General features: G+C 40.2%; 1 protein-coding gene across 3 annotated transcripts; it reads left to right on the forward strand.

Annotated features, from left to right (window-relative positions):
• Positions 1 to 163: 163 nt before the first annotated feature.
• GPALPP1 (GPALPP motifs containing 1) lies at positions 164 to 22,366 on the forward strand. Of its 3 annotated transcripts, XR_012634102.1 has the most exons (9): positions 164 to 298; positions 6,460 to 6,604; positions 7,616 to 7,711; positions 11,656 to 11,764; positions 15,312 to 15,446; positions 15,681 to 15,845; positions 16,265 to 16,363; positions 18,599 to 18,875; positions 20,703 to 22,366. XR_012634102.1 is itself a non-coding variant. In XM_074912784.1 (8 exons), exons 1-8 carry the CDS (start codon positions 214 to 216, stop codon positions 18,815 to 18,817), a joined length of 1,053 nt encoding a protein of 350 aa, XP_074768885.1. In that variant the 5' UTR covers positions 164 to 213; the 3' UTR covers positions 18,818 to 18,933. The 3 variants fall into 3 exon arrangements, 2 of the variants coding, with proteins under 2 accessions (XP_074768885.1, XP_074768897.1); XM_074912784.1 differs by lacking the exon at positions 20,703 to 22,366 and having other exon boundaries at positions 18,599 to 18,933; XM_074912796.1 differs by lacking the exon at positions 20,703 to 22,366 and having other exon boundaries at positions 11,656 to 11,740; positions 18,599 to 18,933.
• Positions 22,367 to 23,280: the final 914 nt, after the last annotated feature.

Consider the following 23,280-nt stretch of genomic DNA (forward strand, 5'->3'; position numbering starts at 1 on the left):
ACACCAGCAGTCGCTACACAGTACGTCACATCCGGGGCCCAGCCACTCGCCCGGAGGCTGAGCCCGCCCGGCTAGGGCGGCCACGACGTCATCCGGTAGCGCCGGAAGTGCGCCGGCGGGGCGGGGCGGGGCGGGGCGGAGCGGGGCAGAGGGGCCGGGTTGCGCCCCCGAGTCGCGCGGGAGAGCAGTAGTGCGCATGCGCCGGCCGCCGCCATGTCCCGCGAGCTCATCGGCCCCGCGCTGCCGCCCGGCTTCCCGCGCTGCGCCGAGGCGGACCCGGACGAGGATTTCAGCCAGGGTAAGGTGCGAGGGGCGCCCCGTCCGCGGGCCGCCGGGCGAGGGGGGCTGGGGGCGACCCCCCGACCCACCGCGGGAGGCGCGGACGGGCCCTTGTGGGGGCCACGGCGTCCCCCCATCCCTCACCGCTCCTCAGGAGCGCGGCGGGGACGAGCCTCAGTGCGGGTAGGTGCTGAAACGGGCGTGGGGCAGCGGGGCGCGGCCACTCCGTGAGGGGAACAACGTGGCTGCGCGGCGGGTGTTCCACAGCCCGGGCTGCGCCAGTGGGGCGCCTCGGCAGAGCTCAACTTCACGGGTGGTCTTTGTACTGACTTTTTCAGAGGAAAGAAATGCGATGTGATGGGGTGTTACTGATACGAAACGGTCTAAAACATGTTTTTAAAAACCACGGCGTTGATTTGTTTATGATTTCCCTGCTCAAGTCCCATATGCGCTTTTCGGCCTGTATTCTTTGGTAGCTGTGAGAGTGAAGTTAGCAGGCAGAAGAGAAGAAGGTGGTGGTTAGGTGTTTGGAGTTTGCTTTCCCTTGTCAAACCAAAACACTTCGTGAAACTATCGTTTTTCAGTCGGCTTTCCTCGGGATGCAGCCCTGGCTTGTGATCAGGGAGGCTGGGGTGCCTCACCGGCCGGGTTGAGAGCAGTCACATCAGAAGTGGGCTATCTCAGAGACTGCCAGGCTGGCTCTTCTGCAGTGGAGCTCGGTTGCCCCTCACTTAAATTCTTGAATGTTCTGTGTCAATAATATCTCTGGGAGTAGCAGTCTGAGCGTTACTACTCCCTGTCTTTAATCCGGATTCAAGTCACTAGTGTATATATATTCAATTTCTGGCAGTGTTTCAGTGAGCAGTGGGTTATTCTAAGCAAAGCAGCTCCGACCGGGAAGGTTTGCTGTGCTTATCTGCTCTTCTAATTTTTTAATCCAGAAGAGGGAGCAGTAGGAAGGGAGAGCAAAGCTGCTGCCTTAGCTGACACCATAGCAACATCAAGCTCAAGTTCCATACCTTGTCTTTGTACTGAAGCCCAGACTACAGGCTTGGTTGAGATGATGCAGCCTTTCCTATTCATATCTGTGTTGATGGCTTACTCACTTCCTATCAGCTGATATGTGTTGCAAATATCTATATTGTGTATGAATCCACCGAACAAAACAAGTTAAATTTATCATTAGGCTGTGGTTTCATGATACCAAGTGTTTTGGCTGTATCTAGTCTAGGTTATCAAGCCTAGTTTGTCTACATTTTGGTCCACTGTACAGCAGCTTTATCGTAGTACGGTTACACTGCAGATCTGCTTGGGGATTTCTGTGTGAAGTGGATGAAGGAATTCGTTTGCTTTTGTTTAAAAAAAAAGCAACAATGAAACCCACCAAAAAACAACTGGGGAGTTAGTTATTTGTTTTTATAACTTCTAAAAACGTTTCCTGACTTAAAACAGCTTGGCACAACAACTGAGTGTACCTGCTCAACACGTGAGGCATACTGCTGCAGTGCAGAGAAAGAAGAGAGAGTGAGTACTTTGGTGTAGCACACTTTGTTGTACAGAAGTACAGCTCCAGCTGGAGCCCTGTGCCTGGAGGTTCTGAGTGCCAAAATGATGTAGTGGGCCTGCCACGTTTTCTGTACTGTAACACTTGCTGGGTCTTGAGAGAGAATGGGACTAGAAGTTGTTCTGTAACTATTTCCTCGTGCATTCCAGCTATTTTAAGAGATACTTCACCTTTTAAAGCTGAATGTTTTTTTTCAGTAGGTTTTCTTTCCTTCTGATCTCACTGATACTTGAGCTGCCCTTTACTTTTCATTAAGAACACTTGGTTCTTCATTATACTTTCATAGTTTCTGCCTCCCAACAGCAAATTAGGACTTTGAGCAGCCATTCTGAGAACTCTGTCAAAAAGGTTTAATTCAGAACTATAATATAAGAGAATAGAATAGACTGTTTCAGTTGGAAGGGACCTACGATGATCATCTGGTCCAACTGCTTGACTAGTTCAGGGCTGACAGAAAGTTAAAGCATGTTGTTAAGGGCATTGTCCAAATCCCTCTTAAATGCAGACAGGCTTGGGGCATCAACCACCTCTCTAGGAAGCCGTTCCAGTGTTTGATCATCCTCTCAGTAAAAAAATGCTTCCTAAGGTCCAGTCTAAGCCTCCCCTGGTACAGCTTTGAACCATTCCCACACGTTCTATCACTGGATCCCAGGGAGAAGAAATCACCACCTCCGTCTCCACTTGCCCTCCTCGGGAAGCTGCAGAGAGCAATGAGGTCACCCCTCAGCCTCCTTTTCTCCAAGCTAGACAAGACCAAGTCCTTATCTGCTCCTCACAGGACATTCCTTCCAGCTTTTTCACCAGCTTTGTTGCTCTCCTCTCGACACATTTGAGTACCTTCGTGCCCTTCTTAAATTGTGGGTCTCAGAACTGCACACAGTACTCAAGGTGAGGTCGCACCAACAGTGAATACAGCAGGATAATCACCTCTTTTGACCAGCTGGTCATGCTGTGTTTGATGCACCCCAGGATGCAGTTTGCCCTTTTGGCTGCCAGATAAGCATTTGTCTTCAGTCTGCAATATGACACTGCTGTGCTAGATGTAGTGAACAAAATAAATGTCTGCTGATCCATTCTTAAATCTGCATTTCTTTCATCTTTATATAGATAACATGGAATGACAGAATGGTTTGAGTTGGAAGGGAACTTAAAGATCATCTAGTTCCAACCCCTGACATAACAGCTCTGTTAATGGTTGTAACTTCGAGCGTGAAAATTTTTGCTTTTTTTAAAAAAAAATTAACTAAAACTGAAGATGGAGTAATTGTATCCTGTGTAATCACATTGATGTTAACATGGTGTTTTGCATTGTGACATGAGCAGGGTTAAAAGCTCATTTGTTCATTTCCTTGTTTATCCCTGACTTGGAAGATAAGGGAATTTAACTAAGGTAAAGTTCCGGTTGCTGCTCTGATGGTAGGTCAGCACAAGGGAAGATGAAATGGACTTTTGCCAGGACCAGGATGGGAGCAACTGGTAGTTGGACGGACTCAAAAGCTCATCCCTAGTAAATCCCATTTCCTTTCCTTCTTCAGCTTGTCACTGTCTGACCCATGGGACACAGTAATCTCCTGATTCTTTATCTCATGATGATCCTCCAAAGCTGGCCTAAATTCCTTGCTGGAAGAATCATGCTTCCTTTGACCCGTTTGTCCCTACCTCTGTGCTGTTGTTGTACCAGCAGGAAAGAAATGCTAGGGAAGTCTAAAAATAACCAGAGATGCAGAAGGAGGTTTTATCTATTTCAGCATTGAGGCCACATTTGTTAAAGTACAGATGCGTTGATGTGATGTGTCAGAGTTGATCCGTCACTGCTGCTGAAGGTGAAAGGCCCTACTCCTGTCTGTCCTTGAGGCGTTCCCAGCGCCTGTCTGATGGCATGGTAGATTGCTTAGAATCACCAAATACAATGGAAAATAACCTAGCAAAACCAAATCAAAAAGTAGTTTTTAATTTGGTTTCTGAATTGAAATGACTTCATTTTCAGGTGGATAGTCACCAGAACCAGCTCAGTGGAGAGGGCAAGTCAGAGCAGCAATAGTAGGATGGTCACTTCTAGCAGATGTGAACCATTCCCTTCAGTCTGACTTTAGACGTATCCTTGACTATGTTTCTCTCCTCTCCATTCCCAAAATTTTCTTCTCACACTCTCTTACCCCACTGTCCTGCTCAGAGTTATTCTGACTTCTGGTTACTTCCTTGCTTTCCTGTTGCTCTACCACTGCTACATCCATTTCTCTCACCTCATTGGTTTTAATTTTCTGAGATTCTGAGCTCTCCTCCATTCCTCATTTGATCTGTATCTGTCTACTTTTCCATGGCTTTCAGGGAATTTAATTCACAGTTTTCCCATTAGATGTTGCCTTCCCTTCTTCCTGTTTCCTTTGTTCTCAGGATCAGTTCCCATTCTTTCCTCTCTACTCTTTACTGCAGCTCCCCACCCCACCCTGATGCATAGCTGTATCCTCACCTGTGCTGATTATAAGTCTCAGTCAGAACCATGACCATATTAATTTTTAATCCCCATTCTCCCAAGTCTCTTTCTCTTCCATTTCTTTCACATGTCCAATGACTTTCCCTTCCCTTTAAATGCCATTTTCCCTTCATGAACCAGTCTCTGTTCATGAGACTGGTTTCTGGTTGTCCTGCTTAGGCTGCAATTGCATGAACAATCAGTTCTCATGGGGGAGTGCTGGGTTTTACAGCAATATTTTTATGCCTCATGTTCCCTGATCCAGTTCATTGCATAGCCCATGCAAACAGTTGTGCTGGCATAATGAAGAGGAATTGGGATAGAAAGCAAATCATGTAACTTAGCCCTGATGTTGGACAACGTATCAGTGGGACCACTCTCCTTCCTGAAATAGTTTTGATTTTACTAGTTCTTTCCAGCTCACGAAGCTGCTCTTGATTTCTCTCTTCTTCTGCAGTATCAGATTCATCAAACTGCATCTCAGTTTGCTCCTTTCACTCCAAGTCCTGTCTCTTATCTGCATTCAGAGCTTCATAGTATCAGGGCACCATCTGGCTGGAGAAAACTGTTGTGCGTTTTTAAGTGCTTTTTATCCAGTGATGTTTCTTATACCAAAATGGGAGTCGTCTTAATAGCAGTCTTTTAGTCCTATTTATCATTCATCTGTTGTGATGTTGTGTGGGGTTTTTTTCTTAGTGTTGAAATGGATTTGTATGTCCTGGTTAAAGTCTTTCCCATTAAAACAGAAAACAAAATAAGTGGCGGATCTGTCTGGATGCTTTGTAACGAGTAGACTGTCCTTGTCCTTGTGCTATAGATGAGTAAAAAAGCATTATGAAGCTCACTTGAAGGACTCGGTTTCTGCGTAGCCTTTGTCAGCTAACAATGGAACCATAATCTGTATCAGGTTTTTTTTTTACACCATCAAAAAGTCGTAGTTCTTTAGCTGGAGATGTAATTTCCTGGTCCCCTTCATTTATGTGGTTTTATTGCACCTCATCTTTTCATCTAACCTTTGGCTATTCATAAAGCTAACAATGTCTGTTCCCCACCAAAACATCTTTCTGTCCTGTCATTCTTGGACTCGGTGCATGAAATATTAAAAGGAGGAACAGTGTCTGTGTTTTAGGATACTAAATCATCAGTAGGATCAGCTCACCATTATATCAGTTAGCTATTCATGCTGTGTGTGTAAGTGGTGCTGGCCCTGCATGTGCTGACCTGGGTTTGGGAAGGCCTCTTCTCCTGCAACCGTTGCTGGTCTTTGTTTATTCCAGCTGGCTCTGTGTTGATGGAGCCTGTGAGGGTATCTGTGTTAAGTGTCTCGCTTGGGGGCCGTTTGATGTTAGGTCAGTGGCTAAGCTGCTTCTGGATCCAGTGTACATGGTGCTATGTCCAAATAAGTCTATGAAGAACTGTGCCTGCTGGTGTGGACAGTGCCACAAACAGCTCAGGCCTGTTAGCAGTGTTAGTGTCTGAATTTTTTCTTTGCTGGGATAAACCCCCCACACACACACTTCCTCATTACTCCAGAGGGTGAAGGGTTGACTGGGGCATGAGATCTCCATCCGCTGCTCCGGCCTTCTGACAGCAACAATTCTTTGAAGTCTGAATGCGTAATTCATCCATTTTTCAGCAGAGTGCTTAAGTCTGTACCTGCTGTTCATGCTTATCTGAACTGGGAATAATCTTAATTGTTAAACCATTCCTAAAACAGGCTGGCAATTAAATTCCACAAATCCATGGTCTCATTCTGTGTATGTACAAATGATGTGATTCTTTGCTAGAAAGCTTCAAATGCTTTATTAAGGTGGTGATTTATTTTAAGTATGCCAGTTTATAGCATGTTCATTGTAAACCAGTTGTTAGATAATACAGGGCTTTCTAGTCCTGTTCCAGAAGACACTCATGTAGTAGCAGATTAGTGATGTGCTAATTTAATTCAGAAGGGGTTGTTCATTGAAATAATGGTGCTGAAAAAAGTAACTTCTGGAAGTTTGTCTAGGTATCTTCCCTAAATGCTAGACAGAGCAAAGTTTGAATAAACTTAATTCTAGGTAGATATGTTTTGTTTTGGGAATACCAAGATTGAGCATGCTCATTTCAAATGTTTAATAAGTATCCCAAACGACTGGATGTTCAGTTGCAGGACCAGCACTGCCCCCAGGCTATAAAAGCAGCTGTAGCTCAGAAACTCCTGACAGTGATGAAGACTCAGAATCTCTTCCTCTACCCAGAGATGCAAACAGCGATTCTGAAGAGGAGGCAGAAGGAGATCCAGCACCCAAGTAAGTCTGTGCTTTGGTTATTTGTATAATTACATTGTATTGCAAATGAAATGTCTGCATAAATTATGAGGAAGGGACAGTATTTTATATAAATAAAAAAGTAAACCCTGTACCTGTGTAAAACTTGATGTTCTGTGTGTTGTTTGAGGTCAAGAATGTTCAACTGACCTGTTTGACACCCTACAGTGGAATTAAGTTATTTAGGGCAGTTAGTTCTCTTTATTTACATGTTTTATTTTAGTTCTGCAATTAAAATAATAAAATCGTTAATGTTTTGCTTGTTTATGCTGAGGAGAGACACCACCTATCATGTATGTAAGTATTTGGTACTTGAGTTTTGCCCTGTTTCTGGTATACTACCTCTCATTGAGAAGTCATAAGAACTATGATGGGCATGAATTTATGCATTCAATTAAGTCAACTCTAATAAAAAAAAATTGTTTAGCAAATAACAGGAGTCTGCACATACTCTCATTTGGTGAGGTTGATTACTCACAACTGCTCTGTTAAGAACTTGTGTGTTTGTGCTAGGCCTTGTATAAGGGACTTGGAAGGGCATTATATCATCTTAATGAGTGTTAGAGTAGTTATTACTCTCTTTTTTTCCTTGTCTTATTGAACAGTTTTTCAGTTAATTAGAATTTAACTGGGAAAAATACTAGTCAAAATGCAGACAGTGTATAAAAATGGAGAACGTGTGCTGAATTTAAAGTAACTTTGTGACTAGAAACTGGTATTTCAGCATTATACTGCTCTTCTTTCTATAGCAAAAGCATCCTTAATGTTTTTTTAAATGTCAGAGCATTTTTGGAGTGAAGCTTATGCTCCCAATTTTTTAATTGCTTCAAATTATTTTGGATCCTTTTGCACTGTTTCCTTGGTAACAGCAGGATATTTAGTACATAAGACTGTTTGAAATAATTTTATAGGGTTTTTTTTTTCCCTTTTTAAAATGTAGATAATTGCTATACATGTCAAGGTAATTATTAAGTGAAATCTTTGTATTTGCAGAAAGCCAAAAAGAATTCATGAAGATGATGATGATGATGGCTTTTTTGGGCCTGCTCTTCCTCCTGGATTTAAAAAACAGGATGATTCTCCAGAGAGGTAATTAAAATGGAATTATATTCAGACTCTTTTCCTTAAAACAATTATTTTAGATAAAATATTTTGTGTCACTATTACAGAACACTTCAGCTGTGCACTTCAGATTCATATGATAAGAATTGCTTCCTCCACATTCTGATAACAGCAACAGTATTCACTTGAAACAGAACACATGGCCCTCCTAGTCTTGGTTGGAAGGTTGGAGAGGAAAAGAAAAAATGTGGTTTGTCTGATCTGTATTTTGAATGTCGAATTCTTCCTTTTCTTATGATAGATTTCAGAGCAGTGCAGAAAAAAACAAATTACAGGTTCAAGGACCCATAGTTCTGTAGTTCATTCTGGGCTGTGAGGAAGTAGGACAGTTAGCTTTTCTCTGTTACAATACAATGCAGATTATTGGGTTTGTTGTTTGCTAATGCACTAAGGATTATTGTTTATGTGTCTCCAGGTAGAAAACTCATCTGAACAGTATAGGTTTCTAGAAAGCAAGCTGCCATGTCTAGGCAAGTAAGCATTATTTATAGCCTCTATCAGGAAACTTTCCATCTGATTGCATGCAATTATAAACTACGGATTTTCTATGCAGAACTTAATCATGAAGCCTTCTAGTCTTTATATTAATCTGGATACTTCCTTCTATAATTTGAAATTATAATCCATAGTGAAATTGGTACTTCTAAGGGGATGCTTATTGATGAAAGGTACAAGAGAGTCCCCTGATGACTATTACCTTACTCAGAGCAATAGGGAGCTGGTAAATAAATTAAATCAATATGCACCTGTCAGGTATGAGTTTTTAATTCTAGGAAAGTGACTCAATTTGTCATCAAGCTGTATGTGTAGTATACCATCTCAAAGGAGATTTCAAAGTTGACTTTTTTTGTTTTGGGTAAATTTTTATGATGCTTGGCAGCAGTTAGAAAAACAAGAATTTATGTAACTAAGGTTATTTAGAAATATCCTCTTCATATCTGTTTGGTTACACTTTGCTGTGATCAACAAACTAATTTATAATTGTGGGTATCATTATCAGTGGACTCCTTTGGTGCTTTAATGGTCCCAAGAGTAACGAGTGGGTTTTTTTTTCCTTGTGTTTCATGTGCACAATGTGTTATTTAAGCCTTAAAATTTAGGTAGTCGCTAAAAAGAATGTGATCTCTAATAAAGCAAATAAATTCTTGTAGCGTTTAATATCAGCAGAGGTAGCCTTCTTGCTTTCTTGATTTTTGGCATGAATATTCCTGTGGTAAAATGTTCTGTGAAAGTGTGCAAAAAAAAAAAGAGGAGGAAGAGAGTCAACTTGTAGTTTGAAGGTTAGAGAGCAGTAACCCAGGTGGTCACCCATCATATAATCTTAGTCTTTTGTATGTTCACCCAACTTTTATTTCTACTTAGCAGTTTATTTCCAAAATGCTACATAATTTGCATTTACATTCAGAGGGCAAAAGTCTGCTCCGTGTCTGTGAGTACGAGATTAAAGCAGTGAAAGGCACTTGCTAGTTTTGTTGGGGTTTTTTTTGTCCTAGCTCACCATTGGGTTGTGGTTTTTTTGTCCTAGCACACCATACAACTGCTCCTAGCACATACTGAGAAGGCAGATTGAACAGAGCTGTTTTGCACCCAGACTGATTTTCTGAATAGGTGGGAAAGGTGTGATGCGTGGGAAGATCCTTGTCTATCTTCCACCCCCCATACACCTGGCAGTCTAGTTGTGCTGACACACTGAGGCATACACGCTGTGCAGGGTGTAGACACAATGCTGTTAAATGTCTCCCGCTGCACTGCCCCTAGTGTTGAGCAGATTGTCAGCTGATGATCTAGCCATGAATAATTGAAACAAATTTTTGTTTGTTTCAGTGTATGGACGTGCTGTTTATCAGCTCTGTGTGACATACTCGTTCTTTTAGAAAAGCTTTTGTTCTGTTGCATCTTTTCCAGGCTTGTCAAAGCAACTTATTCATGATTTGGAGCAGCTCATGTGGCAATTTGCAGCTTGTTAAAATTTGTTTGAATCATTTCAGCATTAAATCTATATATGAACGGATTTTTTTCAACTTTGGAAAGGATATTGCTGGTTATCAGAGTTAGACAGAAGTGCAGCACTCATAAATATTCCTGAAGTATTCATACCTCAAGGTAAAGAGTGAAGATTGTCTTAAAAAATTTTACGTTATACATCAGAAGAATGCTGAAATACCCATCTTGAAACATGCATTAGCAAGGACTCTTGAGTAGGGAAGCATTCTTTGCCATATATGAAATTCAGTATTCCCTTAATGAAAGCTTAATTCGTGATAAGTTTGGGGTGGTTTTCTGAATGTGTATAGGTAGGTACCAAAGTTGCCAACTAATAGAGCTTTATTTAGATTTACTTCACCTGTTCAGAGAGTCTTTGGACATCCAGGAAACTGTCAAGAATCACATCAGTTGTGTGCTGCCAAGGAAAGACCCGAGCAACAGGGTTATTCACGTGAGGAAAAAAAACCCCACAAATGACATAGAAATGGAAAGCGTGGGAGGGATGAATATGGGAACCATTTTTCTATTCCTTGGAAGAGCCTTTGAGCAGTGACAGAAGCAAGGCAGAGATTTTAAGATCTGCTCTTTTTCACAAGTTGCAGATACAGCCCACAACATAGATGTTCTTATGTATTTTTGTCGAAAGCTTTTTTATAGTATGGCTTAACTGCCTCTCCATGCAAAATAGAGGTACTTGTATACTAAAATAAAACATTATTTTGGCCATATCTATATAGGTTTAAATTCAGTCTCCTTATATTGGGAATTTAAAATATGGTCTTAACAAGAAAGCAGTCAGAAGAGAACAGAGGAAAATAAAAGCGGTTTATTTTTTACAGCAGCTAGGTGGGGGTGGAACTTCAAATTTAACCCAGACCTCTTGCCTGGGTTTGAAACCTCACTAGTACCCTTGTCCTGGCCTGAGCTCACATTTATTGCTTGTCTGTCTGTGGCTGGCTTTCTGGCAGGATTTTCTGCTTTTCATTTCTCCTCTTCGAATCCTGACAATAATATCACTGCAGTGGGGCTGTATGATTAGATTATGTGGGATTTAGTAGAAGACCGTAATTAGCATAATTCAATTCATGTTGTGTTACGTTTGATTGCCCTAAAGCTCAGAAACCGAAGATCATCATAAACAAAGTTGCTGCTGATACGTTGTGAGGATACTGTCATTTGGATATTTCTTCAGGTGATAATTGATTGGGGTTTTAGTTAGCTTTTATTAGCTTTAAAAAATATGATGGTGGCTTATGAAGAGGAACTCATACAAAAGTCTTTTCAGTACTGCAAGCACAGTTTGTAGTATGCTTTGAACTGTTTTCACCATTGAAAAGAGATTCTCACCTCTATATTCCTGGAGACAGCTGAATTATACTGCTTGCAGAGCTGCTGTGCGAAAAATCAGTGAAGTTACTTGGGATCACAAAACTGTTCTTCTCTCATCCCCATACCAAGGAAAAATAAACTTAAAATCAGAGCAGTTCACGGATTGTTTATTGAAGGACAGTGGAACTGTGGTGCAAGGCAAGAATGAAAGAATAGTGTATATTTGACCTCCTACCTTTCATTGCTTTTTAATCTGGTGAAGGAAGCTGGGGAAGATGAAGGTTAATTTCCTTGACTATGTGCTGCAACTTTCCTGGTTTTCTTGCATCCCAGCTATCTGCAGAGGTCCTCATGGAAAATGGAGAAATTCCTCTTATTCAGTTATTTCTGTGGTATGCACATAGAGGGCACACTTGGCACGGGGAGGAAAGAGAATAACACTTCTCATCAGCTTTTTATTTTTATATTAAACTATTACTTTTTTTTCCTACAGCAGGCAGTTGTTTAATGTAAAGTGCATGTTGGTTATGTTACATCCTTTTTTTTCTCCTCGACTTAAAACTAAGATTTTTTTTTTTTTTTTCCCCTCCCTCAAGGCCCATTATAGGTCCTGCATTACCACCTGGCTTTAGGAAACCTTTGCAGGACACCAGGAATAGCAGATGTTCTATAGGACCGTCTGTTTCATCAGAATGCCGTACCCAGGTTTGTGAAAACAGAAGCCTTTTGTTTTTAGTACAAGCTATCTGAAATCCTTAAGCAAGTAGGAGCCTGAAAAGTGTACTAGACATACTTTTCAGCATGACAATTTAATTTTAGACCAGAAAGTGTCTGGCATATTTTTGTCTGAGTCAAATACTGAAGCATAAATAAGCCTTAAAAAAGAAAAAGGCTGGTCTGGTTTGTTGTGATTTTGCTGTTAGACAGATGATGCACTTGCTTAACACGAGATCTAGGCACCCTAAACTGTAGTCACAGTAATCCTTCCTGATGTTTTTCCATTCTTTCTTTTGATGCGACGTCCTTCACAAGTGAACATCTTGGCAAAGTTCAAATTTTTAAAGACATTAAAGAAGTAATGCAACTTTTTATTTTTGTACTTTTACTCCTTTGCTAATGGGAGAGCAAAATGATCAAATATTTCACATATCTTCACCTCCTTAAAAATGTTTATTAGTGGATGCATGAAATAAGTTTACCCAAAAGAACTCAAATCAGGAATGATGCTACAATGTCACTGATTGTTCTTATCAATAGCAAGATAACTGGGAGTAAGGCAGAACAGGACAGTGACACTGACATAATTTTTTGGTTCATGTTTTTTGACTGTTCTCATCAGGTTACGTAAAAGTTAAATAGAAGTCCTAGTCTAATCCCTATCTGCAGAGTAATGCATGTACTACTAAAGAACATTCAGGAGTGAGATGTGTGATAAAATACAGCTAGAAATATGGGGAAGATTCAGCTCCCTAAACATGGGTCTCTAGTACCATTCTGAGGTATCTGAATCTTCTGCAGCTGGCTGTCAGACGGGGAGTAGCACCTTTAGAGAAGCCTGCATCCTTCTTGAGCAGCACCTCATAAGCCAGGCAGGATACCCTAAGACATCAAAAATGGCGCTGGACACCAGTGTTTAAGCAATTGAATCTCTCTCATGCTATGATAAATGAAATATTCATTCGTTATGAGAATTAACAGTTGTTTTGTTTATTTCTAAAATACTTACATTTTTACATTTAACTCCCAGACACTATGGGACATGCTAGACACGCTAGGAAGGAATGAGGCAAAGGCTGCTCTGGAACTTTACTTTTTTGATAAGTAGTGGTGAAGTATATCAGTCTCCAGCCTCCAATAGCGAGTGTTGTCATAATCATTCGTGATGAATGATTGTCTGACATTTTTAAGGTACTCATTCTATTATAACTCCAAATAACAACTAAGCAATTTATCATGATGACAGATCTCTTGAGGCAGGGATGTCAAAACTGGTTTGCTTATGTATTTTACAAATAAAAAAAGTCTCTTTTCCCTTAAATAGATCTTCTAGCATCAGTTTTGTTACAGCTATTACAGAACTTACCTTATTTTTTCTCTCTTCCTAATAATTTTACCCTTGAATATGATGAGTATTTTCTTAATTTTATTTTAATTTATTCAATTATTTTATATTCTAGTACATCTTTAGAGGCAGCTTATTCCATGCTGACTATTCACTTTATATCGATTTCCCCTTCAAACTTCAAGGCACTATTTTTTAATGTTTGTTTAATTTCATCTGTTTTGAGGCAGGTGGTAATGGAGTGAATTGAACTCTAAGACTAATGAGAAAGGAAATGATACGTGCTTCTTCAATTAAAACTCAGCATGGAATTTATCTTTCATCCTTAACTACTTTACAGTACAATTTATTTTGAAAGTCTTCTATCTTTGCATTTTTTTATTTGTACACAGAGAGAGGGAAGTGGTTTACTACCATGGTTTCTCAAGATGGTTATTCCTTTTCCCCACCAGCTCATTTAAAAAAGTAGAGCGAGAGAGGATGCAGTCACCCCATTCTCTAAAAGTTGAGCAATATTGCAGTGCTAGATAATTAGTGAAAGCTTGACTATGTAACTGTTTTTGAGAAAAATTATGAGAGAAATTGGCGTTACCACCTTGCATTGATGGTGATTATGAATGACCAGCTATTTCTCACCCTCTTCGGTCATTCAAATCCATTTCATGCAACTGGTCATACAGCCATTAAATTTGCTAAGCCTCTTCTTGCACGTTGTGGTCCACAGCCGTATGTAGCTGTGTCATTACCTGAAGCTTGCATTCTCCACTGTTCATACCTTTGACTCCTAAAGGCAGATGGGGCCAGCTGGCTTGTCTAGCTTGGAGCAGTGTCATTAAAGCGTGCCAGTTTCTGTAGCAAATGGCCCACATAGGAGTGGTGGCTTATTTCACACCTGCTGTCTTCCTTAGCCCAAATCCCTCTACAGCCAGTTATGAGCAACCTGGTGTATTAGGCTTGAACTCAGTGTAGCAGGGTACCTTTCCTGCTCTCCTCCTCCCTTTCACTCATCCTCCATTCCCCATGCTCCCATTAGGTGACTCTTCTAGTGAGGTTCTGTACTGCGTTCTTCTATACTCCACTCACTGGGTCACCTCTGCCTCGGGCACCTTATTTTACCTAGAATGCTCCTGATACTGTTTTCCACTGCTTATTTCTCTTGAGTCCTTAAGTGCTGATGGTGTCATGTCTTGGTTCTAGGCTGTCCATCTGGTAACCAAAGTTTGGCATGACAAAACCAAGCCACGCCCCACCCCACCTTCTTCATCCTTCATTTGAAACTTCTTTGCCACCACCTTGTATTCTAAAGTAATGCTCTGTGCTTCCTGAGTATACAGCCTTGTCATCATCCTACTCCCATTGCTTTATCACCCACATTCAGGCTGTAGCTAAATCTTTTCACTTTCATAGATAGTGGGCACTTTAGCTTTGCTTCCAGCACGCTGGGGCATCACCATTTTCTGTCTAGTTCTGCCTCTGTCCACATTTGTACTGCTCTGACTTGGAGGGACCTGTGAGCTTTCTGTAAAACCCCTGGCATCCACAGAGATTCTTACTAGCATCTAGTCCCTTTTGAACCTATTTTTTTGACCTGTTCTCCAAATGCTTAGAATGCAGTGTCCAAAGGGATCAAATAAGTGAATGACAGCCAAGAGATTAGACTGGCAGATACTATACACCCAGGAGTGTATTGCCATGCCTGCCACTGTACCCTAGCTTGAAAGTTACTTTTTCTAGCATCCTTGAGAATCTGAGCTCAAGACAGTTCTTGCGGTGTGAAATTGTGATCTTTAATATGGAGATCCATCCAGATGTTACTAGTGATGGTAAAGCCCAAAGGATCAAAGATGTATGTTTCTGTGTTTCAGATTTACCTATAGCCACAGAGGCCTCATGGCTGCGTGTAGAGCAATGTAAAATAGCAGGATTTTGTGTATTGCTACTGTGTTTACAAGCAATTTTGCCTCAGACAAGATATGGTGCTTTTGGAAACATGGAGACTAAATAGCCATGCTGAAGTGCCAGAACAGGTCTAAATCTGGAGTTATAATCCAAGTTTTTGTTGTCTGACTGGCAGATGCATTGCATTAGGTTTATATGCTCTTCTAGACAAAATCATTCTAATCCTCTGAAGCTAAAGTGTTTCTTGATAGTTTTAGCACTGTGGTTGAGAGAAATGTTTATTTTTGGAAGGTAACAGATAGTAGTGAGGAAGAAGACGATCTTATAGGCCCAATGCCTGCAAAAGGACCAGTGGAGTCTGATGTGTCTAAAGAATTTGAACGCAGAGCTCAGAGAATGAAGGAAAAACTTACTTCAGCAGACAGCGTAAGTTGGATTTCTTCTAATATTTTGGTGCTGGATTGCAGTTGTGTTTTTCTTTGCCTATTTCTGTGTTAACCCATTTGCAGTTATGCTTGGGATGCTAAGTGTTTGCAGTTGCTAAGACAAAGAAAAATCTATGGGCTTTGCTGGAAGCTAAGAGATTCAGACAGCAATTGTTGACTTATGCTTTATTTACTCTGCCCACCCCATCCCCTCCCCCCCCATTTCTTTGTAAAGGATGAACCCAAGCAAGTTACCAGGGAATCGTGGATGACAGAACTTCCACCTGAATTGAAAAGCTTTGGATTTGGCCCAAGAACATTTAAGAAGAGAGCTGATGACAAACCAGGAGATAGATCTATTTGGACAGATACTCCCGCTGACAGAGAGAGAAAAGCCAAAGTGAGCATTTCTTCATTCATATATACCTGCAGGCAGTATGTATGTTGTTGATATTCTGTGAAAACAAAGTAAAGATATCCTGAGTTGTTAAATGAAATTTTTTTTCCCAGATTTTTCTTTGTTATAAAAGGTTATTAATTCAGGCTTCAAGATAAAGGCAAGGAAATGACAATTTTAAGTAACATTGATAGTAATTTATTCCCTCTCCCTTCTGCGTAGACAGGTACTCAGTGTCAGCTCATTGAATTTCCAATTACAGTGTGTCCAATTCCTCCTTTTATCAAGCTGAGCAAAAAATGTCTGGTGGCCTCTATCATGGCCTCTACCCTTCAGATTTAATTAAAGTAAATATAGATTTTCTTGCTTTTTGCTTCAGACATTCTGATTACTATAGCATGTGATTTGCTTCTACTTAACAGGAAAGAGAAGAAGCAAAAAAGTCAACCAGTAAGGATAATGAAGAATTTGTATTATCTGGCAGAGACAAGAGACTTGTTGAGCAGGTGACTTCATACAATGTAAGTGTAATAGCAAATGAATTCCTCTTCCTACATTTCCTTTAATTCTTCACTTTTTTTCTTCTGGTTCTCATTTCTAGAGCTGCTGGTTTCCATGGTGATGCCATTACAGTCTTCCCTTTTAGTGCCCAAACCTACTGCTGTTTTAAGTCATTAGAACGTTTGCCATTGACTTCAGCAAGAGCAGGATTGGGTCCTCCAGCTGCTGCTGAAAACAGTGGGACAGAGTTGGGGTTTGTGCATATTGTCTCAGTTTTAGGTGGTGTTTTCCTTAAATCATCCTCACATCAAGCCACGGTTGCTGGGAGTAGACAACCTTCATTCAAATATTAGCTTGCTTCACTGAATTATCAACATCCGAAGATTAAAACAGTAGTAAAAGTTTAACTTTTAGGACAAAATATGCATTAACCCAAAAGAAGCTTAATGGGCTAAGCAGATAAATTCATTCATTATACTATGTAGTTAATTACATTAACTGTTCATTATATCAGCATTATGACATGAAATTTTCCTCAGTCTCTGCAGAAGCAGGTAATTTTCACAGACAGATGTTGATTACTAGAAACCTGAATTCCTGTCAAATTCCCTCTCACTTTTCTGTCTGCCAGCCCTGACCACCAAAGTATGTGGACTGTTGCCTGCCTTACAGCTGTTCGTTCCAGTTCTTCCCTGATTTATGGTCTGAAGTCTTATGGAAGGCAGTCTGGTCTCTTGAGAGTATAATTAACTTGAGAATTGCAGGCTTGGCTTATATTACGTGATTGAAGTTTATCTGGCACTTTTAATAATTTATTTGTAGTTCATTAAATCACATGTCCCTCTTGACTTAGAGGCTTGCAAATTCAGAGCTATTAGCATACTGTCTTAAATTTCTTCTGTATTGTCTGTTTTTACTATCATGAATATAGTAGAATGATTTTCATGTAAAACTACAGTTTTTGCTCTGTACCATTGCCAGAATAACACATATATAGGCTTTCTAGTGTTTCTAAGGTTAATGGAGTTCTCTCAGAAAAAAACTGAAGAAGGCATCTTGTTTAAGAACAGTGTTTCTTGGGTTGTTTTGTTGTCTGATTAGGTTTTTAGATCAGCTCTTTTCTGATTTTTTTCAGGTGGATTTTTTTCTTTTAAAGTTTTTTCCTCTTTTTTCGTCACTGAACTTTATCAAGTATACTTTCATAGAACAGGAGCTTTAATTCTTAAAATAGTTTCTTACAGTTAATTCTGTCATTGCTGATACTTTATACATTCTCTGGTGCAATTCTGTCAATGCTGACAGAGTTACACCATGAATAAGTATTGTCTATTTTCTGTTTTCCATGAGAATATTTTTTTATGTCATGTATGAATTATTATTTGTGTTTGAAGTAAGTGTTTGCACAGAGTATGAAGGGAAATGAACCTTTGGAATAAGATCTCCTGTCCCTAGACATGAGAAAACAGAGCTGCTCATCTTTTGCTCTTTCTGATGGAAGAATTTGTTTGGACTGATCTTTTGGCTGGTTTGTAATGATTTGAGAGTCTGAGAAATTGACTACTTAGGGATATGCAAATACACTTTACCTGAGTAATGGAGGGGCCGTGTAGTCTCATGAGAACTCCTCCTGTGTGAAATCAGCAAAGGTTTTATGTTCTATTTGGGCTGGATCATGCTCTTTATTAAACACAACTGAAGTCCTTGACTTGGCAAAACCTGTGCCTTTATCCTGTGGGCTTGCAACAGATGATTCAAATACTGAAAAGAGCCCACATTAGAGCCACAGTAGTGTGTGAGAGTAAGATCGAAAGAGTATCTAGCTTGTTCCTGCCCCCAGCAGTGACCAAATCCAGATGCTTAGGGGGAAGTATGTAAGAAACTGGGCCTGTACTTTGAGGTATCTCTCTTGACGTGTTATCTTCATTTGTCTCTGCTAATAGAGAAATTGTTCTGGCAGAGCAACTTTCATATTTCTTTTGCATTATTTTTATTATTTATCTCCACTGTTGGCAGAGATTCAACATTATGGTTATCTTTAACGTCAGTGAATTGTTAGTATTTCATTAAGCGTAGATAAGATTACGCAAGCTTTCTGCTCTGCGTGTGCTAAATTTATCATTCTGTTTTCCAGTCACTAAGCTGTCTTCTTTTTCTGGAAATTTTAGACTTCCTAACTTCAATCTTTCCATTTGGGATTTTCTGTATGTTGTTGGTATTTTATAATACTTTATTTCCTCTTCCTCTCATTTTTCCAGGAGTCAAAGAGGTCAGAGTCTCTCATGGACATACATCAGAAAAAGCTAAAGAGCAAAGCGTCCGAAGAAAAAAACAAACCTCAAGAAAGAAGGCCATTTGACCGAGACCAGGATCTCAAAATCAATCGATTTGACGAAGCACAAAAGAAAGCACTTATAAGAAAATCCAAAGATCTGAATAGTAAATTTGAGCACAGTAAAGGCAATATGTTTTTATAACATAAAAGCATGAAGCTTTTTTGAAGTGAAGTCAATTAAAATTTGAATACTTAATTTTGTAAGTATTTTTCTGTAAATATTTGTATGCGAAATAAATATCCTGATGTTTAACTATCTTTCCTTGTCTGTAAATACTCTGTTAGGGAGGATCGTGTGTACCAAAACTAAACTGATAATAAATAAACTGGTGTAAAAAAAATGGCTACTTTAAAACATCGATTTTTTTAGTATAAAAATATTTACTTAAAATAGGTATTATTTTAAGGAGCTCTAGATTTGGTCTTGCAATGGAGTTGGTGGTGTCCCATTTTCTCCTGCCATGCTTAAGCTATTCTTGCTGAGCCTGACCTGAAGGCCATGGAAAAATCCCCTTTAGGCTTGTGGGCAGGTCACTGCTTGATTGGAGTTCCTGATGGGGAGTATAAACTCAAATGGTAGCTTTTATGTCTGCCCAGTGCTTTTATTTCTATGATTCTGTGTCTGTACATAATTACAGGTTTATATGTATGCAGTATAATTTCTGTACTATAGCAGGAAGAGCTAATGGTAGCAGAAGTAGTAAAACCTTAAGATTTGCAGATATAATTATAAAATGGTAGTATACAAGAAGAGAAAATCTGATTTGAGTTTCAATTTGTAGGGCTTATCATCAGAAAATCATCTTCTTAAGCAAATACAATGTGAAAATCAAACCAAAATAAAGCTTGTTTTGTCAGTTAATTTGCAGAGCAGAACAGCTTTTTGGTATCAAAAAGGAAATAAGTTTACATTTTAAAAAATGCATCCATGCTTAGAGTTCTTTAGCTCTTCTCTGTGTGTGTGGAGCAGCTGCAGGGAGGGTTGTATTACTTAGTTAAAATGATACTTTTCTCTCAAGTAATGCTTGGGATCCTTTTTGAGGAGTTACTGAAACTATATATGAAAATAATTTTATATATGGGATGCCGGCAACTTGTCTGGAAGTGTGACACATTTTGCATATTAAATACCATGGGGTTCAATAACTTGAAAAAAGGTTACTGTGACAGACAGTGTCTGGGTTGGTTCATGTTAACGGAGCAGTCCCCCAACAAGCCCCAGAAACGAATGGCTAAGAACTTGGTCTTATTTTATTGCATGAGCTGGGAGCCCAAGGCACAGCCTCCATGTGCTGAGACGTCTTGGAGAGTTTTCAATGTCACAAATGAATGCTTACTTACAATATATTTAGATACTGCGCTGTTTTTTATTAGACAATTTATTTTGCTATCTGAAAAATCTTCTACCTTGAGGAGGAAGAGGGACTGGTTTTGTATTCTGTTTTGTTTTTCTTTAATCAGTTTTGAGTTTCTGAGTCTTTTCATTTTGAGGTGAGAAGAGGATTTAAACAAAGGTTGTTTTATTTTTCCTCCCCTGAAACAGACTTCTCTTAAGGCCTTGTGCTTTTTTGCCTCAGCAAGCAAAGCCTCACTAGGTTTCTACATTCTAGTTGTCTTTCCCCTTTTGGGATAGCTCTTCTGCAGCTGGGGCTTACATAAGATCTCTCTAGCAATTTGGCAAATGTAGATTTCTTAATCAGAAAGGCAGTATTAGAAATGTTTGGGGTTTTTTTAGGCAACTAAAGCAATGACAGGGTGAGCATTGCATGACTAGCTAAATCTTCATGGTTGACAAAAAATGATCCTCATGCCCACTTTTGGAAATCCTGCCGCCTTGAGAAATCAGTTTATTGTCAGGTGTTGCCTTATGCTGAAAGAGCTGAACTCGGGAGCACATCGTGCAGTCCTCACTGATTCAGACAAGTCAGTAGAAGGGATGAGGGCTGCTTGTATCAAGATTTCATTGTTGCTCTGTGCTTTGTGTTCATTTTTGTTCTTTGGTCCCTGCTTCTCCAAACTGAGGACAGGTCATCAGATGTCAGAGCTGGCCAGATCCTGCCACCCGGCTGTACCCCCGCTGTTCGCTTGCTGCCCTCCCTGGCCCCATCGTGGTCTCCTGCCCTCTCCAAGGACGTGTTTGAGTGGAGGCTCTGAAGCGTGCTCAAGAGGAGAGCTCTTGTAACCGGAGCGCAGGCAGCCCCTTCGTGCTCATGCGGGGGTACTTTACACCTCCATATGTGGCGTGTGCGATTCTAATTAGTCAAGCCTTGATGTGAGTTGGGAATGTGTTTTCTCTCATCTGCTTAATTTTTTTTTTCCTGCTCTGAAGCAGCCTCTCGAAGACTCGATGAAATCTGTGTTATGAACTTGAGATAGGGGGGAAAGTGGAATTGTTTAGAGTTCAAATTAAGTTTTCATTACTTTGTAAATTGAGTGAACTTTTGAATTGCATTAATACACAAACTAATCTCTTACCAATGCCAGACCATTCCCTCGAATAGTCATTAGAACAAGCAGTAACTTAGTAAATTACAAGGTCTGTAAGCTTCTGTGGGAAAAGATGAGCTGTCCTCTACAATTTGGACAAGCTGTAGAGCATTTCTACAGAAATGTTAATGGATGATTTTTCAGAATCTCATTTGAAAAAACAATTTATTTCACAGAAAATCCTCACCATAATTACTATGTAACATTCCTGGTAACTGGCTCCCGATGCAGATTTAATGGACTCTATTGCTATTCTGTGCTGCTAGCCTGTGTCGCAGCATATTGACTCCAGGCACATCAGGAAGCTGTTTTGTAAAAAAATGTCAGGGAGGTTTCCCTGGATGTGAAAAGCCTATCAGCTTAGATTTTAAAGCTCTCGCCTTTGTTTTGTGCTGGTGTAGACATCCTTTATTAATACTGGTGTTAAAAATCTCGATTCAAGAGCAGTGTCCCCTCCTGAGATGTCACATAGGTGGGGAATTCATAATGAAGTCAATAAAAAGAAGGCTTTTGTGGTAAGCATATAATAAATAGGATTTTTAAGGGGAATTTTAAGGAATATATTATTAGCAAAAAAACCCTGTTGAATCTGCTGTTACCGAGGAACAATGAAAAGCAATAAAGATAAGACAATGATTTCTTTGTAAGTATCTTCAGGACAAAATATTGAGTTACCATGATGTTGGATCTGGAAAATTTTGTTAGAATATGGTATAGCAATACTGTCACCTGAGCAAAATCTCTGCTCTTCTGACTTAAACACCTATTTATAGAGAGTTATTTTTTGCTTCTGCTGTTGCAGTCAGTGGATGCACTGTGCACATTGGCTTTTCTGCACAAAGTGCATTCCCATATAATCAACAGCAGTAGAAATAAACTTTATTTAGGGACTGGATGGTATCATGTTGACAGCATAAAAGCAGCATTGTCGAAATAGCTTTCTTTTCAGAAGAAACATTGAGGTGAAACATCAATATGTTTCTGTCCAGTAGGAAAGGGGATTTTTCTGTGTAAAAGAAGTTTCAAAATGCTCCAGATGGCTCTAGGAGTCCAGGGCTACTTGTGCTTGGGGACTTGTTTTGTTTCTGAAATGTAGATTTCGTTATTTTTGTCAAGCCAATTATAAGTTGTATGTATTTAAGAGTAATATAACATTAAAAATCAGAATCTGTGTTCTTACACTGGTCTTTAAACCATTAATAAATCCCATTGCTCTTTGAAATTATACCCATTTTGAATCAAGTCTTATTTTTTTAAAAAAAGTATTATTTCTTTTAGAGTGGGTACTTAAGGTCTCTAGGAGACAGCAGCACAGACTGTCACTTCAGCAAGAGCAGCTGCAGCTGTAACTTCTTTCAAATAAGCAATCCTAACATAAATATTCAAAAGCAATTATCATAAGCAGACTTTAGAGGAAGGAAAACGAAAAGTGGCTGGTCCAGGCTCTGATCTGCTTAACATTGCAATTGCCTGCTTCACTTCATAGGATTGTAGCCACTTGTGCTTGGATGTGTACACCTGACCAGGAGTTTGACAACTTCCTAGCCTTGGGACAAATTACATCTCTCTGTCCTTTCAGGACCGTCTCTCTCTCAAGCCTTGCTCCCTACTTTTGCTGGTAACTGAGCTGCTACAAAACATTTGATCTATATCTTAACGTGTGAGCCCTGGAAGAGCCACTGCCGCTCTCCCCATTGGTCCTCCTGGTAGCCTGGCTCCAAGAACCAGCCAACTGCAGAATTTAGCAGTTACTTCTTTATGTTTCCTAGGAGGATCTGTCCTTAGATGTTGCTGGCCTGCGTGGGATTGCTACCCATCACCAGCTTAGGCCAGCCATGATGGGGAAAGGACAAGTGTTGAGTTACTACGTTGGTCTCAGCTCACGGAAGAGAAGACCTTTTGCCCCCTGGAGCTTGATAACAGGATTTATGGTAGAACAACAGAGCTGTGACACCACCCTAAACCTAGCAATGGCCCTGGTTAAGTCTCTTAAGCCAGATTTTGGTTCAAACACAAGAAATCCTGAAGCAGGAGATCCCCACGGGTACACGTCCACCTTCCTTAACCTGAGCAGCAGCTCTGTTGCTCAGCAGGACCCATCTCTGTGTTAGCTGTGCC

This window comes from Athene noctua, chromosome 1, assembly GCF_965140245.1.
Source record: "Athene noctua chromosome 1, bAthNoc1.hap1.1, whole genome shotgun sequence".
Classification (NCBI taxonomy): Eukaryota; Metazoa; Chordata; class Aves; order Strigiformes; family Strigidae; genus Athene; species Athene noctua.